This window comes from Acanthochromis polyacanthus, chromosome 11, assembly GCF_021347895.1.
Source record: "Acanthochromis polyacanthus isolate Apoly-LR-REF ecotype Palm Island chromosome 11, KAUST_Apoly_ChrSc, whole genome shotgun sequence".
Classification (NCBI taxonomy): domain Eukaryota; kingdom Metazoa; phylum Chordata; class Actinopteri; family Pomacentridae; genus Acanthochromis; species Acanthochromis polyacanthus.
In genome coordinates, this window is record NC_067123.1 from 15,048,794 (window position 1) to 15,067,827 (window position 19,034).

The window sequence follows — 19,034 nt, forward strand, 5'->3', positions numbered from 1 at the left end:
TTTAAACAACCATGTTAGAAGACACATCCTGTGGTCATGGAAAGGATGTTAATCTGTCTGAGAAGGGTGAAATTACTGACTGCATCAAGCAAAGAAAAGAGATTTCTGAAACTACTAAAATCAGGTTAAGAATCATCCAACACATTATTAGAACCTTAGAACCTGAAGGATAGTGGTGTACCATTATCTTCAAGGAACAAATGTCATCGGTCCTGTTGTCTGATGAGTCCAGATTTATCCTGTTCCAAAGTGATGGGCGCATCACAGTAAGAAGAGAGGCGGATGAAGTAATGCACTCATCATGCCTAGTGCCTACAAGCCTGTGAGAGTTAGGGCTATGATCTGGGGTTGGTCAGGTTCAGCAACGTTATGCTCAAAGCATTAGGTCAGCTGGCTACCGGAATATACTGAATGGCCAGGTCTTTCCATCAATGGAATTTTTCTTCTCTGATGGCACGAGCATATTCCAAGGTGAGAATGCCAGGATTCATTGGGTTCACAATGTGAATGAGTGGTTCAGGAGGCATGAGACATCATTTTCACACACAGATTGGCCACCACAAAGTCCAGACCTCAGCCCTATTGAGAATCTTTGGGATGTGCTGGAGAAGACTTTGCGCAGCGGTCCAGTTCTCCCATCATCAATATAAGATCTTGGTGAAAAATGAATGCATCTCTTCACAGAAATAAATGTTGTGACATTGCAGAAGTTCATCGAAACGATGCCATGTCAAATGAGTGTCATACTCAAAACTAAAGGCAGTCCAACAAAATAGAGCATGTGACTTGTTTTTTTAGCAGCGTAAAACTGTCTCCATGTTTTTAAAAATTAGAAAGACATTCCAAATCAATGCAACTTTGTCTTAGTGTGTGTCTTCTGTGTTGCCTGGTCCCTGTTGCTTCACCTGAGAACACAATCAGTCCAGCCCTATGAGGCCCGGCTGACATTTATCTGACAATAACAAGGCCTGTATTTATTTGGACACTGACACAAACCATTGGACAGTCAATGGCCTCATAAGGTCTATTGAGTGGAGTGACTCGAGGGACTTTGGAATACATCAACAAAGTTTCATCACTGACAACTAGCTGCCTTGTCATGTTTGAGCAAGTCTCATCATTGAGGGAAGACATTGGCTTTATTCATGCAAGAGGTATCATGTGCCTCTGCTGTCTCTGCCTCAGGTGTGACGAATGCCGGCTCTGCTACCACTTCGGGTGTCTGGACCCCCCGCTGAAGAAATCTCCCAAGCAGACTGGATATGGCTGGATCTGCCAGGAGTGTGACACATCCTCATCCAAGGTGAGTGTGTTGGAGGTGGGTTGGGGTTGAAGGTGGGGTGGGGTGGGATGGTGGGTGTGGGAGAGGGGTGTCAGTAAAGCACATTTACAGACTTTCTCTTTTTATTCCCAGTGTTCTCCTCCTCCATGAGCTACTGGTGTAGAGCTTAAAAAAATAGTCCAAATCAAATTTAGCTGTGAGGCATATGTAGCCACAACAAGGGTTGAGTCAGGATAATAAAACAAAATAATGGAAATGCATCAGCAGTAACTTAAATATTCTTGAGCAGTTCTTAAAAGAAACAATAAACTGATAAATTGTTTCAGAGATTAGGAACAGACACAGCGAAGGCTCAATCCCCTCTATTTTTGTGCCTAAATCTCAGAAAACCCAAGCACATTTTGTTCAATCCCAATGCTCTAACCAAAGTATGATGGTTTAAGGGTTCCGCTAAACACAATGATGCCCACCTATTAAAACAATTAATACAGTCATTTACACTGCAGCATCACTGTCATAAACTCTTTTCAGTCTTTCTATTCAATAAAACCAAAATTTCAACTAGAATTTCAGCTGTTTTCTTTGCTGAGAAATTCCAATTCAAGTCGGGATTCACTAATCCATCATCCTGGATTGTATGAAGCTGATGTTTAACAATCCACATTAAATATTGCTGTAAATTCTGTGTTTCTGCTACCTTTTATTTTCATCCAATGTCAGCGGTCCCTCAGCACAGTTTTTTCATGTCATGGCAATTCCTGGCCTCATGTTGCCTTACATGAAATTGATATCACTGATATTCATGGACAGATTTTAATTTCTGGGAAGGAAGTGCAGTACTTTAAGATCGATATGCACTATGCAGCTGATACAAGATGAGAAGGAAACATTGTAATCTCATTGTTGTAGAGGATCTTGTCCCTGTGAAGTTGTCCCTATCCCTCTCCCTCTTGTTTACATCAAATGCGGGAACTTCTGGGCTTCAGGTCTCTCTGCACCAGAACAGGGCGAAATTTCACTTGACAGAAGAATAGCATTTGCTGTGTTGACGTTAGAAATTAATGTGAACACTTTTTTTTCTACTCTCCTTGCAAGCAAAGAACACTCATGTCCAGCTGTACAAAGCATTGGTTATGAAGATCTGTTTATTTATACCTTAGAAAGTACCTTATATCTAAGGAGTGAATGGTTTCCAATTCTGAAGCATTTTTACTATTTGCTTTAAGTTCATCCAGCACGTTGAAGAGGTATGTTTAAGCAACAAATGGATGAAAGAAGCCGACACGTGTATGCCATTTCTAATATTGCAGGGTCTACATTTTGAGAGGCAGTTAAGAATGTGACATTTTTGAGAAAGCATGATGTACAGACCTTTTAAGGCACAAGGTGCTCAGAGTGTCTCTGTAATAGCAAGTGTGGGGAGATAATTGACTCCACTAAGGGCATCTAAAAAGCACTCTGAGATGAGAGCTGTATTTAAGGAAAGTTTTATTATCTGCTTTTAAATGCCAAGCCATGCACCGTTTTTGCCTGTGGGGGGAGAATGTTTCTTAAATGCCAGCATTAAGTGCAGAATATTACCTGATCCTTGCGTTTGAGATTCAGCTGCTGGCAGAGATAGGGGGTGGTCAACCCCTCCGCCTGACAGTCTGTTACAAAGAATGGTACATGAAGTGATTTGTCAGAGCTCCCTGCAGCCACTGCTCTTATCTGAGAGGAAGATGTATGGCATCTGAAGGAAGAGGTAGGCAGCAAGCTGCACAGAATATCTTGCAGTGTGTGGCTGTGATCACAGTTTGGGTAGAAGTTTTGTTTGAAAGCCAGCCTGTTTGTGTAATGCACTGAAGGCAATGCTTGAAAAAAGTATAACATGAACAGCACACCTTTCTGTTAGTTGACAAAAAACAATTGTCATTTGTTGCCTTCTGATTGCAAAAGTGTCAGTACATACAATCCTGTGTTAAGATGTGTGATTAATAGTTATGTTGTTACAATATGTCTGCCCTAACTAGAAAAACGAGATGGTCTGAGTGATACAAATGGAGATAAGAGGTTTCTGGTTTATGTACGTACATGCAGTGTGTCAGCATGTAGGCTTTCATCTTGAATGTAGTTTTGTGAAAAATAAGACAAAAAGAGAAAGCTATGTCTTTGCTATTTTTGCACAATTTTTTTAGATATAGTTAAAGTAAATGTTGTAGTTCTTGAAAACAAACTCTGAGACAAATCCTTTGTTTACAGAAGTGTTCATCTTATTGTATTCTTATAAAGGTCAAGTAATAAGGTTTCTATCTATGAGGCCCTGATTAATAACAAAATATTTTTTAATGATGATTTGCCCTTCTGATTTGCTCGTATTGTTGACATATTTGTAGAGCAGAAGTAATTACAGAAAAGCTGCTGCTTTATGGTGTTACAGGAAAACGTGAAGCTGAACGTTCTTGCCATTGCACACATGTTTCTGTTGTGCAAAGGGGCAATAAAAGGCTTTATTGGACACCCTTGAGTTCATTATAGATGCTGTGTTTCTCTCAGCCTGCTCAGCTTAGATAAAGCTCACTCTGACCAAGGCCATATCCCTCCCACTGTCACCCCAGGCCCTCACCAAATTGATTTCAGTAATAAAGTGACAGTCTTGCCGTAATATACGGATGGCCTTTAATTCAGGCCTGTTACCAAGCCAAGGGGCGCTTGTTTAAGGCTTTATTTACACCCTTGCAGCAGTTCTTGGCATGCTAGGCTCCATGGTGAATCAGACCAGGAGATTTGGATAAAAGGTTTGAAATGCCAAAAGCTCTTAAAGTTGCTCAGATAGTGTTTAAAGTACTCAGCTGTGAACTTGTGTGGGATGCACTACTTAGCTGCACTCAGACTTGTTGTTATCAAAAGAATTGCAACTGTTGAAATTTCTGTCCGAAAAGATTTCATTTTCTTCACTCCTTCCACAGCCATAGGCCCACTCCTACACAGCAAACAATTTGTATTTGAAGTTCTGTTATGACCTCAGAGTATTCAGTTCTGTTCATGTCTGCATAGCAGTCATATGTTTAAGGTTCATGTTTGCCTGTTTTGACTACAGAGTGTTTGTAAGCTTAGTGCACCTTAAGTGTTTGTAATTTTGATGGGTTGTAGCAGCTAATGTAAGTTTTGTAATTCAGGGGAAGATTACCTCCACAAGCTGTGCCATCAATCAAAAGCGTCATGCTTGACCTGTAAAAGACTGTAATTAAGTTAGCCTAATTAACTTAATGAAGTGTCACACTCTGCTGGCTTTACTATATAGAGTAAATTGAAAGAAAAATAGGCATCATTACTCATCAGCTGGTCTGGTATTTAGAGAGGTACATGGAAGGCATTTTTGCCAACTCGTTATTCAGTGCATGTCTATCTCAGTGGAAAAATCAAAACTTTAAACTGTTTTTATTTTGTCAATGAAGCATTTTTCATTAGCATTCAGATTACTTTAATCAGTATCATTGGTGCATTTATGGAATGAAGATTTTTTTGCCCTCTACATTTTCTTATCTGTATTCAAGTTTAATCCAAATACCGTGAGGAGAGTGCAATCAATAAAGCCAGCGTCGGGGGTTTAGCTCAAGCATATGAAATGTGTAAAGATGATAACAGCATCAATGATGGTTGTCTTTTAGACGTGGTCAAAATTTAACCACAGTTTAATGTGATTTAAAGGTGAGCAGGGCCAGATAAACTAGCCTGCAGGGAGCACAGGAGCATGGTCAAGGGTGACCAGGCGGGACGCCAGAGACAAAGGGAAAATCAATGGCAAGGAGTCAACTCAATCACTTTAACTAGGCGATACAGATGCCTATGCCCCTCTCAGGGGCCAATTTGTGGAGTAAACAGGAGTGTGTGATTGGTGTTGGAGTCCCTGGTGGCCTGAGCAGTCCATTTCTCTGGACCTGACTTCATTGTAATAACCCTCTTAGCAGAGAGTGTACATGAGGCCACATTTGGACCCCTTAGTATAGTCATAACAGTATAGAAGACAGTGAGAAGCAGCACAACCAGCCTCCATTAAAATTACATTCCCACAAGTTACCAGCTCCCACTGCGTGGGCAGAAAGCATACAATATTCTAATGGAATTTCAGATAGAGAAGTAACACTTTCATTCCATAAATGTGTATAATGAGCTTTAGTTTAACATTTCTTTTTGTAAACCCACCTCAGCTCAATATTGTGGTACTTGAGATATAGTATATCTCACACAGTGTATTGTTGTTTTTAGGCTCAGATTTATTTAAATCAAAGCAGAGCTTAAATGATTAGGTGATAATTAAACAAAAAAAATATAGGCTGCTTTTCTTTGTCTTCTGTTTAAGTAAAATATAGCAAATCTGGCTACTGATGAAACAAAACAGAGCCATCATATCTGATAGAACTGGGCTTGAGAGAACTGTGAAGGCCATTCTTGCCATTTTCTGACATTTTGCTTGATTCAAACTCAAATTTAAATAAGTAAACAGCTTATTTTATTCACAAGTCTAAATCGGGCTAGATTTTATTTTTCAAGACTTTAACCAGTAACCATGCTGCTGATAGCCATGCCAAGCATTAGAATACAAAATAGATCAAACCCCTTTTTCTCACCTAAATTTGTTTTAGCCATACGTAGTAGAAACTAACTTAAGTCTAATGTGAGAGCATCTGGCACAAACAGTGACAGAATTTCTGGCAGGAGTGAAACGGTGTCATCACCTTTACGAGAAACTCACTACTGTGAAGTGTATTAAAAGGCTGGCTAGGCATTAGTTTGTACTTAGGTCTGTCTTACAATTGACATCTTGATCTTAATGAGACTTCTTTGTCATATTTTTGCCACAGCTCTACAATATATTGTAACACACTACCTCAACTTTCATTTTAATGTTTTTACATGAGCTAAAAAATGTCAAGATTCCCAGATGGTGTTAAAATCACAGATTGTGTCAAAATTCAATTTGGATGAGACAAAACAAATAACACAGATATACAAAAAAAAAAAAAAAACAGTTGAAATATTAAGCAAGTGATGTTAATAATATTGACCAGTCATTCCAAAGCAAAGACAGTTGGTCTTTGTTTCCCTTAACTCTTACTACAGTTTTAATTTGTACTAGAAATTCTAGTGGTCATACAACAAAGACATTAAGGACATAGTAGACTACATTATGACTACTGACAGTAGGACTAGTACCAATACAGAAAGATACCGTAAGTAAATGTGCAAGATGCTTTGTCCAGGTTTTTGTTATTTTACATCTGGATTAGGGAGTAGATATCTGGACATCTGGCTCTGTTTATACATTCCTACAGTCAGCAATCACTTGAGCCTCCTTCATTTCAGTGAGGTGGTGACCAAAAGATTTATTGTAACCCATCATCAAGTCACTTGCAGAATTAACTTGAACTTACCCTCTCTGCTGATTGCTAGCTATTTCTCTGTGTGCCAAAGAATAATCCGAGAAGGCAAATTTTGAGAAGGCAAAACGTTCTTGCATTCCTCCCAACACAGGGCTGATATTATATCTCATTTTAAATGAAAATAAACAAATTAAGTCATGCAATTGTTAACTATGTTGTACATACACAGCAACTAGCAATTAAAAAATTACAAGAAATTTAAAAAAGCACGGGTAGATAAAGGCTTTGTAGTGAAAATGTGTAGTCTAAAATGGGAGCACGAAAATAATTATACATGTAGCACAACAGCCTCATAAGGTAGAATCATAAAGCATAGAGCAAAATGTAGCCTCACATGGCTGCACACATTTACTGCTCTATATGATAAACCTAATGCCAAAATTAAATCTAATAGGGACCTAAGTAACTAATTTATTCTGGAAAGAGGAACAAGACAGGGATGTTGTGTGTTGCCACTCCTCTTCACTCTGTTTATAGAACTGCTGAGTCAGTGGATCAGACAGAGACGGAATATAAAATGGGTAACAATGACATCTGGAGAGCAAAAAATTCCCTGGCCCTAATTACAGAATAAACTAATGGTTCCTGCCGGTGTTTCTAGCATTACTTAAGTCCAGATCATGCAAAAAAATTGTATTCAAATTTTATAATGACATCCTACAGTCTTACCAAGACAGGATACTAAAACAAAGTTAAACCAATACTAAGCTCAGGGGAAAATAAGCCCAAGCCTCATTCAGAAAAGAGGCAAAACACACAAAAACATACAAAACTTTAAACTAGCAACATAGGGGGGTAAATCTAAGAAAACCACAGATAAACTATGCTAGCAAAACAGGGTATTCATGAATCAGAGGAACTCAAACTAAATGGTTAGGTAGGCTTGGGGAATCCTGGGTCCGGCAAGAGGAGCCAGAGCTGGTGAAGGCCAGGGAGAAGCTAGAGCGGTGCTGGTGGCAGGCAAGACAGGATTGGGACAGCAAGTGTGTCGCTGATGCAGGACCGGCAGGCGGCAGGAGGAAGCAAGCTGGAGACAGTTCAGGGACCGGCAGGAATACGGAAATGAGTGTATGGTATGGCAGCATGTGGATGAATGAGCCAAGGTTTTACTGAGTGAGGTGATTATGAGCAGGTAAGCTGATCCCCGCAGCTGTCTCCAATCCCTGCATACAAGCAGATGTGCATGCAAGGGCGAGAGGGGGAGAGAGAGAGGGAAACAGAGGGAATCAGGCAGAGGCTGAAGCAGGGATCCTGACACAACACAGAATATATAAAGACGAAATCAAAAAGACAAGGAAATATTTCGATATCGTTTGAGATCTGGGAGAAAATATGTCAGCTAAAGTAGGTCTCAACAGGCTCAAACACAGAGTTCTGTTGGAAAAACATAGTAAGATTTATAATACACAAGTGGACAAAATTGTTGGTACCCCTCAGTTAAAGAAGGAAAAACCCACAATTCTCACTGAAATCACTTGAAACTCACAAAAGTAACAATAAATAAAAATTTATTGAAAATTAAATAATCAAAAACAGCCATTAATTTTGAATTGTTGATTAACATAATTATTTAAAAAAACAAACTAATGAAACAGGCCTGGACAAAAATGATGGTACCTCTATAAAAGATTGAAAACTATTTGACCAGAGTGACATGATTAACTCAGGTGTGTCATTTAATTGACATCACAGGTGTTTCCAAAACTCATAATCAGTCAGTCTGCCCATTTAAAGGGAGACAAGTAGTCACCCTGCTGTTTGGTGAAAAGGTGTGTACCACACTGAACATGGACAACAGAAAGCGAAGGAGAGAATTGTCCCAGGACATCCGAAAAAAAATTCTAGACAAACATCTTAAAGATAAAGGCTATAAGACCATCTCTAAACAGCTTGAAGTTCCTGTGACAACAGTGGCTCATATTATTCAGAAGTTCAAGACCCACGGGACAGTAGCCAACCTCCCTGGACGTGGCCGCAAGAGGAAAATTGATGACAAATTGAAGAGACGGATCGTTGGAATTGTATCCAAAGAGCCCAGAGCAACCTCCAAAGAAATTAAAGGTGAACTCCAAGGCCAAGGTACATCAGTGTCAGATCGCACCATTCGTCGTCGTTTGAGCCAAAGTGGACTTCATGGGAGATGACCAAGGAGGACACCACTGCTGAAAAAAACTCATAAAAAGCGAGACTGGAATTTGCAAAAATGCATGTTGACAAGCCACAAAGCTTCTGGGAGAATGTCCTTTGGACAGATGAGACCAAACTGGAGCTTTTTGGTAAGGCACATCAACTCTATGTTCATAGACTCGAAAACCAAGCATACGAAGAAAAGAACACTGTCCCTACGGTGAAACATGGAGGAGGCTCAGTAATGTTTTGGGGCTGCTTTGCTGCATCTGGCACAGGGTGTCTTGAAAGTGTGCAAGGTACGATGAAATCTGAAGACTATCAAGGCATTCTGGAGAGAAATGTGCTGCCTAGTGTCAGAAAGCTTGGTCTCAGTCGCAGGTCATGGGTCTTCCAACAGGACAACGATCCAAAACACACAGCCAAAAACACCCAAGAATGGCTGAGAGAAAAGCGTTGGACTATTCTAAAGTGGCCTTCTATGAGCCCAGATCTGAATCCCATTGAACATATGTGGAAGGAGCTGAAACATGCCATTTGGAGAAGACACCCATCAAACCTGAGACAACTGGAGCTGTTTGCTCATGAGGAGTGGGCCAAAATACCTGTTGACAGCTGCAGAACGCTCATTGACAAATACAGAAATCGTTTAATTGCAGTGATTGCCTCAAAAGGTTGTGCAACAAAATATTAAGTTATGGGTACCATCATTTTTGTCCAGCCCTATTTCATTAGTTTGATTTTTTTAAATAATTATGTTAATCAACAATTCAAAAGTGATGGCTGATTTTGATTATTTAATTTTCAATAAATTTTTATTTATTGTTACTTTTGTGAGTTTCAAGTGATTTCAGTGAGAATTGTGGGTTTTTCCTTCTTTAACTGAGGGGTACCAACAATTTTGTCCACGTGTGTATGTATGGGATGAACATTTCTTTTAAATGTGAAGCTATATATCTAGGCAGTCTATTGTTTGACAGCTGGAATGTTAATGACAAAAGGTTACTTGGTATATTATTATTATATATTGTTATATATGGTATATATGCAAGCTTTGTAAATGAGGCCCCTGGGTGCCTCATTTATAAAGTACGCCACTTTCTATGCAAAGGTTGTGATTTATAAAAACAAACTTGCCGTGAGAATGTTGATGCTCGATGCTTGCGTACGCACAAAACAGGGCTAGAAAGTGGCATAAATCACAACCTTTGCGTAGAAAGTGGCGTATGCTTTGTACGTTGTGATTTCTAAAAACAAACTTGGCGTGAGAATGTGCGCACCAGTGCACCAACTTTGATGCTTGCTTAAGCACATTTTGGAGACAGAGGGAACGGCAGTGCCGGAGGGTGAAGTGGTGAATTGAAACCAGACTGATCTCAAACCTTTATTGTCATCACATACTAGACTTGTAGAGCCGGATAATCTTAAACCCTCATTGTTGTAGATGTTCATATAGTGCGCCATTCGGCCTACGACTGTATTTGCAGAACTATGTTCATATACAGTGCCTTGTGAAAGTATTCGGCCCCCTTGAACTTTTCAACCTTTTGCCACATTTCAGGCTTCAAACATAAAGAAATAAAATTCTAATTTTTTGTCAAGAATCAACAACAAGTGGGACACAATCGTGAAGTGGAATGAAATTTATTGGATATTTTAAACTTTTTTAACAAATAAAAACCTGAAAAGTGGGGCGTGCAATATTATTCGGCCCCCTTGCATTAATACTTTGTAGCGCCACCTTTTGCTGCAATTACAGCTGCAAGTCGCTTGGGGTATGTCTCTATCAGTTTTGCACATCGAGAGACTGAAATTCTTGTCCATTCTTCCTTGCAAAACAGCTCGAGCTCAGTGAGGTTGGATGGAGAGCGTTTGTGAACAGCAGTCTTCAGCTCTGCCCACAGATTCTCGATTGGATTCAGGTCTGGACTTTGACTTGGCCATTCTAACACCTGGATACGTTTATTTGTGAACCATTCCATTGTAGATTTGGCTTTATGTTTTGGATCATTGTCCTGTTGGAAGATAAATCTCCGTCCCAGTCTCAGGTCTTTTGCAGACTCCAGCAGGTTTTCTTTCAGAATGGTCCTGTATTTGGCTCCATTCATCTTCCCATCAATTTTAACCATCTTCCCTGTCCCTACTGAAGAAAAGCAGGCCCAAACCATGAGGCTGCCACCACCATGTTTGACAGTGGGGATGGTGTGTTCAGGGTGATGAGCTGTGTTGCTTTTATGCCGAACATATCGTTTTACATTGTGGCCAAAAAGTTCCATTTTGCTTTCATCTGACCAGAGCACCTTCTTCCACATGTTTGGTGTGTCTCCCAGGTGGCTTGTGGCAAACTTCAAACCAGACTTTTTCTGGATATCTTTGAGAAATGGCTTTCTTCTTGCCATTCTTCCATAAAGGCCAGATTTGTGCAGTGTACGACTGATTGTTGTCCTATGGACAGACTCTCCCACCTCAGCTGTAGATCTCTGCAGTTCATCCAGAGTGATCATGGGCCTCTTGGCTGCATCTGTGATCAGTCTTCTCCTTGTTGGAGGTGAAAGTTTAGAGGGACGGCCGGGTCTTGGTAGATTTGCAGTGGTCTGATACTCCTTCCATTTCAATATGATTGCTTGCACAGTGCTCTTTGAGATGTTTAAAGCTTGGGAAATCTTTTTGTATCCAAATCCGGCTTTAAACTTCTCCACAACAGTATCTCGGACCTGCCCAGTGTGTTCCTTGGTCTTCATGATGCTCTCTGCACTTTAAACAGAACCCTGAGACTTTCACAGAGCAGGTGCATTTATACGGAGACTTGATTACACACAGGTGGATTCTATTTATCATCATCAGTCATTTAGGACAACATTGGATCATTCAGAGATCCTCACTGAACTTCTGGAGTGAGTTTGCTGCACTGAAAGTAAAGGGGCCGAATAATATTGCACACCCCACTTTTCAGTTTTTTATTTGTTAAAAAAGTATAAAATATCCAATAAATTTCATTCCACTTCACGATTGTGTCCCAATTGTTGTTGGTTCTTGACAAAAAATTAGAATTTTATATCTTTATGTTTGAAGCCTGAAATGTGGCGAAAGGTTGAAAAGTTCAAGGGGGCCGAATACTTTCACAAGGCACTGTATTAACAGAAGCGGATTGAACGTTATTTCATTCGGTCGTTTGACCGAAGGGCCGGTCCACATCTGGGCCGGTGCGCTGGTCTTCATTAAATAGTTTTGTTTACTGAGCACCTGGCGCCCATATAGCTCATCAGGTTACGCAGGTGACCCATTTGCATAGACTGGTGTCCGACGCAGTGGTCCGGGTTCGATTCCTGCCCACGGCCATTTTATGCATGTCTTCCCCCTACTCTTCTCCCCATTTTCTGTCACTCTTCACTGCAACTATCACAGTGAAAAGGCAAAAAAGTAAATTATTTTGTTTATTTATCCATATGCGGCCGAATGGGATGAGCGTCCAACCATTAATCAGCCCTGTACAGGCACGCAGGCCCACATGCGTCATACCACAACCACGCTCAGTGTAGGGAAAAGACTGCAGGCCGGCGCTGCGTAAAATACCATGGATCCAGCAGCTTATTTATATACAGATACATTCATGAGTTACTTTGCATTGACCATTCATGGTAAAATGTGGGTGTGTTTTGGGCGGGATGTGAGGTGGATCCACCTGCGCAATCTTCCAGCTGGTGTGTGATTATAAAGGGGAAATTGCATGCAGCTGTGCTTACGCACAGTTTTATAAATCAGGGGCGAAGGGCATACGCCCATTTTGGATTTTCGGCGTACGCAAACTTTAGTATGGATCCTACGCAATGTTTTATAAATGAGGCCCCAGGTCTTTATGTCCTTAAGACACAATTTTGCAATCTTGCTGGCTGATTAGTGTCATATGGCTTCATAGATAAATACAACTGAGTGTTGTCAGAGTAACAATGGAAATTAATACAGTGCTTCCTAATCATACATCCTAAAGGAAGTATGTATAATGTGAACAGTATCGGTCCTAAGACAGAACCCCGAGGACCTTAGAAGAAGAATTGTTGACGTGTACAAACTGGAACCTGTCTGATAAGGATGGTAACTAGTCCAGCGCTGTCCCTTTAGTGTTGTAGTCACTGTAATAAAAGTTTGTGGTTGATGGTACTAGTGCTGCACTAAGGCCCAACAAAACAAGTATAGAGACTGGTCCTTTGTCTGAAGCTAGGAGAAGGTCATTAGTGACTTTCACCAGAGCTGTTTCTGTGTTATGATGCACTCTGAAGCCTGACTGAAGCTCTTCAAATAAGCTATTCCTTTGTAAATGTTCACATTGATTTGCAACAGTTTTCTCAAGAATTTTTGAGATTAATGAGAGGTTGGATATAGGCCTATAGTTAGCTAAAACATTTGGATTGACAGTAGGCTTTTTAAGTCAAGGTTTGATTACAGTCTGTTACTAGAGAGAGATTGACCTAATCATTGAAGAATTAAAGGTAAAGCCTCCTTGAACAGTCTAGTTGGGATAGGGTCTAAAAGACATGTTGATGGTCTCTGAGCTTTCCAGTTTGGGTGTGAGACAAAGAGTAAAACTTTCAAATGAGCTGTAACCAGGTTTAGTTCTCTCGTTCATTATTCAGCTAGCGTGGTAGCTGAATAATGTGATTCGAAGAATATGACAGGTGGAATAGTGTTTAGCTTCAGCATAGGGGTCATTTGTGGGGTTGAAGTGAAAAAATATGTCAGAAAAATTGTTATTTATAGCTTAAATACAGAGTACAGAGCAGGAATTTGGTTGCGGTTCATCTGTTTGGACGTAAGGACAAGAACAGGAGGAAATGGTCAACACAGTTAACAGTTTTGTCCAAAATTCAAGCCCAGTTCGTCTCAAGCTCACAAATTCACACAATTTATTTTGTTTGATTAATTTGTGTTTTTCAGTGGAGCTATGTCCTGAAGTTACTTTTTTAATGGGAAGCCAATAAAGGATCATATCATTGTTCCTGACCACTGTGATTAGGTAACACGGTAAACATGTACACAACATGCAACAGAGTTGTAAAACAAATACATCTTCCAGCACCTTTTAAACTAAGTAATTAACATGTTATTTCTTTTTTTTTTTTTTTGTACATTAATCTAACTAAGACACTTATGGAGTTTTATAGTTTGCTTGAGCTGTTTTTTGACCAACAACATTTTATCCATGTAGCCAACACTTCATGCACTATAAACTAATCCACTGACTGATTTTATGTGCAAGTCATGTCGCAATGCCAATATTACTGCTGCAGAAGAAGTAAACCATGCATGAAACTGACACTGAAAGTGTGCTGTTAGTTTTAATTAATCAAAATGTACCATCACCCTCTGGCAGTTAAAGAGTCTGTGTAAATATCAAGTAAATATCAAATATCAAGTTACTGAATTTCAAAACTAATCAAAATTCACCATTTAAAAACTTACAAATAAAAAAATATTAACATATCATTTCATTCAAAGTGTAACCCCGGAGGAAGATGACAACAAGTGTTTAATACACGTTTGGTTCTCGTGTCGTTATGTCCTCCAACCCAAATTAGCCTATTTGTAAATACTCACTGATGCACTGATTGGAAATGAGTGATTTTCATCTTTCCTTTACAGTGAACCTATAGTGCTTTATTTGCTGCACACTTATCAAGTGAAACACACAGAGAAGTCATTATCTTCCCAGTCATATCTTATTTTTGATAATCAAGATGATTTCCCTCAATCAAAAATAGAAAACTTAGTTGATAATTGTTAGTTAGTTAGTTAGTTAATAATTGTTTCATAACAAATGGTTGTTTCATTTCTCAGTTTTGATTCAATTTCATTTTAATTCAGTCAATTTTGATTGTTTCATTTTTCCAAATGACTTTGAAAATAATGACTGATACTGTGAAGTATACAATATTTGATGTTTAATGGTGTATCTTTAAAATTCCTTATTCTGTAGCAGGTGTAGTGCAACTTTGGTGGTGCACCACATATTGCTCCATGCAGTAGAAACACTACATATATTGTCTTTCTTCTGTGGTGATGTTGTGGATGTGCTGTTATGCCATGAATCTACTGCACTTAACCCAGATCTTGTCATTTGCATTTGTGTACTTGTGCAGAGAAAGAATATAGAAGTCCTTGGTAGAGCTCATTATGTCATGTAAAATACATTTAAAACATAGCCTTAAGTCTCTCTTTTTTTCTTTTCATTTTATAAAACGTTTTTGCCATTTTCTCTTTAACATGTGTCCACATCAGCCTTGTTCAGAAACAAAGCAGAAATACTCCCGTTTTCCCAGAGTGCCCGAGCACTCACATCTGCTTTATTCTAAATGCTTTGAAAAATTGAAAATAGAGAGAAAGCAGCTCTCCTCTTCTCGACTATGTCCTCCTCGAGGTGGCATTTGGAGTTATCTGACGAGGCAATAAAAAGAAAACCTGCTTGTGCATTTTACATCTGATTAAATTAGGTGTCGCCTGGTAAGTTCATCTCAGCATTAGTCATGCCTCACTAAAATGGAAATTTGTTTCTTGAAAAAAAATGGACATTAAACACTGCCCTTTGTAATAAATGAAATGGGAATTGCAAATATGCGCACTCATGAAATTGAATTGTGCTCTCTGGTGACTGGTTTGTGGGTGCTGAGGAGCTGAAGTGCAGTAGAAGTGCTGGGGGCAGAGGTGGTTAAATGTAGAAAGTAACACACTGCCTGAACAGGCTAATGAAGCTGCTGTTTATGACCCACTGATACTGTGTCATCTCTTGAGTGACAGCAAGATTCCACACAAAGACATACAAATCTGCACACATACTCCAGAATGTGCTTCAATTTACCAAATCTAGTGTTGTGTTTATTAAATTGCATATACACTACCGGTGGAAAGTTTTACAGCACCCCAGTTATTACAGTTTTTTATTGGAAATTATGTACGGTAATGACTTATTGTGCTCTGAAATGAAAACATAGAACAAATGAACAAATTAAATTTAAAAAAAAACTAATCAATTTGGCAACCAAAATGTATTCTAAACTTTTGACTCATCAATGCTGAGTGTCCCTGGTCCCAGAGCTGGATGCTTCAGATCTGCGGTCGATGTTCCACCAACCGGTCTAGTCTCCATCATGTCCACTGTGGGATGCTGCTGCTGACCTTCCTCCAGCCCTCTGCTTCCAACTCCCCTTTTTCCACCAGTCAACTCTGCATCGCCTTCACTATACTTGTTATGCTAATCTACATACTGTTTGAATTTTACTGCTAGCTATATATGGAGTATGTTTTATGTCAGAGCCGTACATCATAAGAGTAAACTATGAGTCAGTTTTCAATGTTAGCTTGTACTTTGTCTGTGTCACATATCCTGTCATGCATGTATCCAAATGTGTGTTGTGTTTTCCTTGCTTTCCCACCCCTCCCTCTTCTCCCATCCCTCCCCCTTGCCCTCCTCTGTCCCTCTCAACCCTCCCGGCCAGCAGGCAGATGGGTCCCCCCTATATAGAGCCGGGTTCTGCTCGAGGTTTCTTCCCTGTTAAAAGGGTGTTTTCCTTGCCACTGTCGCCTTTGGGCTTGCTCTGGGGGTCAGGCATATGGGTTCTGTAAAGCGTCTTGAGACGATTTGACTGTAATTGACGCTATATAAATAAAATTGAATTGAATTGAATTCAATGTAGCCATCTATGGCAGATAAAACGGCTGAACACACTCGTAGCATTCTTTCCAGAATGGAAATCAAATATTTTTCTGAAAATTCTTCTCAACTCTGCTGCAGAAGTTCTCATAAATGTGTGGAACTTGTAGGTTGCTTTGCTTTCACTCTTCTGTCCAGTTCATCCGAAACCAGCTCCATGGGGCTTAAGTCTGGAGTCTGTGCTGGCCACTCCATTTTTTCAAGCTTACCATCTTGTTCTTTTTTCCTAAGGTGGTGCTGGCATAGCTTGGACTTCTGTTTTGGGTCATTATCTTGCTGTAGGATGAACCCCTGATCAACTAGGAACATGCCAGGTGCTGCAGAATGCTGTGGTAGCCGTTTTGGTTCAGGGTACCTCTCTCTCTGTACAAGTCACCGACCCTGGATCCAGCAAAACAGCCATAGACCATCACACTTCCTCCTCCATGTTTGACAGTTTTTGTCACACGCAGAGTACCCTTCATTTTGCTTACTTGACATATTTAAAAAATCCTGCGTGATGAACCAAAGATTTCAAATTTTGATTCATCATTCCATAATACCTTCTTCCAGTCTTCAGTAGTCCAGTGTTTCATGGCCCAGGCAAGCCTCTTTTTCTTATTCTGAAATCTTAGCAATGATTTTCTTGCTGCAACTTGACCTGTCAAACCTGCAACTCCAAGTCTTCTCTTTACAGTTAAAATTGGGACTTGCTTACTATGACCATTATTAAGCTGTACTTAAAGCTCTTGTCCTGTGAACCACCTATCACGCAAGCTGTTGACTCTCAGAAACTTGTCTTCTGATTCTGTTGTTGCTTTGGGTCTTCCAGACCTCTTCCTGTCAGAGTTTCCCCCAGTTTGAGTGCCTTTTGATGATGAAGAAAATTGTACTCACTGACACCTTGACTTTCGTTGCAGTTTCTCTGTAGGAAATGCTGACATCTTTAAGTGTTGTGATGGCCCATTTTTCTCCTACTTTTAATTGCCTTTTCCTCTCTCCATTTTTATAGCAACACACTACTTTCTGCAGTACAATACTGTTCAAATAATGCTCTGGAGGGTATGGTGCCACGACATGTTCCAGCACTACTTTTATGCAGACAGAGGGGGTGTAAGTAATCAAAAAAAAAATTGAGACACCTGTAGGATTCGGTACTACCAACTTTCAAGGCTTGATCAACCACCATTGCTGCAGAACAGCTTCAAGTTGTTAATCCATTTCTTGTTCTCTGAAAAGGACTTTTTTGTATAATTCTGAAATGTACATTATTTTTCAGTGTTGGGTAACCTCACCTTTTTTAACCTCTGGTAGTTCACCACTTACCTTTGTACCATTTCAAGCTATTCATTGAATGAGAACTACTTGAATTTCAATGAAAAACTGGCCTCATCCAGGCCAGAAACACACTGACAAAGGAGATCAGAGCAGCTAAGAGTGGCTGCTCGGAGAGGCTGAAGAGCCATCTTTCAGCAAACGACCCTGCATTAGTGTTGAAAGGACTGAAGAACATCGCTAACTACTACAAGCCTACAACTAGCTGACAACCGGAACCAGTTCTACTGCAGGTTCGAAAAGGACTTCACACCCTACACCCGCACCGACAATCTCCCCACACAGCCATCAACACCTCCGGCAGCCCAGGCTCTTTCTGCTCTTGCAGCCCCAAACTCCCTACCTTCTGACACGCAACCTGTAATCAAGATCCGTGAAGATGACATCTGCCAGCTCTTCAGGAAACAAAAGACCAGGAATGCAGCAGGCCCAGACCGAGTCTCACCTTCCTGCCTGAAAGCCTATGCAACCAACTGTCGTCTGTCTTCACTCAGATCTTCAATAGATCACTGGAGCAGTGCAAGGTTCCTTCCTGCTTCAAACAGTCCACCATCATCCCAGTCCACAAGAAGCCCAAGATCACAGGACTGAATGACAACAGATCTGTCTCTCTGACATCTGTGGTCATGAAGTCCTTTGAGAGATTAGTTTCGGACCACCTGAAGGACATTACTGGACCCCTACTGGAGTCCCTGCAGTTTGCTGAATGAGCAAACAGGTCTGTGGATGATACAGTTAACATGGGGCTGCATCACATACTGCAACACCTCGATAGACCAGTGACCCACACAAGAATTCTGTTTGTGGACTTCAGCTTGGCCTTCAACACGATCATCCCGGATCTCCTCCTGCCCAAATACACCCAGCTGTCTTTCTCACCTCCTGCCTGTCAGTGGATCTCCAGTTTCCTGACAGACAGCAGCTTGTGAGGTTGGGCCACTTCACATCCGGACCTGCACCACCAGTGCCCCCCAGCGATGTGTGCTCTCCCCACTTGCTATTCTGCCTGTACACAAATGACTGCACCTCCTGACGCCCCTCTGTGAAGCTCCTGAAGTTCACAGACAATATCACTGTTGTTGGGCTCATCCAGGTCGGTGATGAGTCTGCCTACAGACAGGAGGTGGAACAGCTGGCTGTCTGGTGCAGTCACAACAATCTGGAGCTTAACACGTTCAAAACAGTG

At 40.5% G+C, this 19,034-nt stretch overlaps 1 protein-coding gene across 1 annotated transcript in view; it reads left to right on the forward strand.

Moving 5' to 3' along the window:
- The window catches only part of phf14 (PHD finger protein 14), a 132,572-nt gene that overhangs the window by 98,116 nt on the left and 15,422 nt on the right, over positions 1-19,034 (forward strand). The window contains 1 exon segment of the mRNA XM_051955129.1: positions 1,186-1,303. Within this exon segment, the coding sequence (XP_051811089.1) occupies positions 1,186-1,303 (118 nt within the window).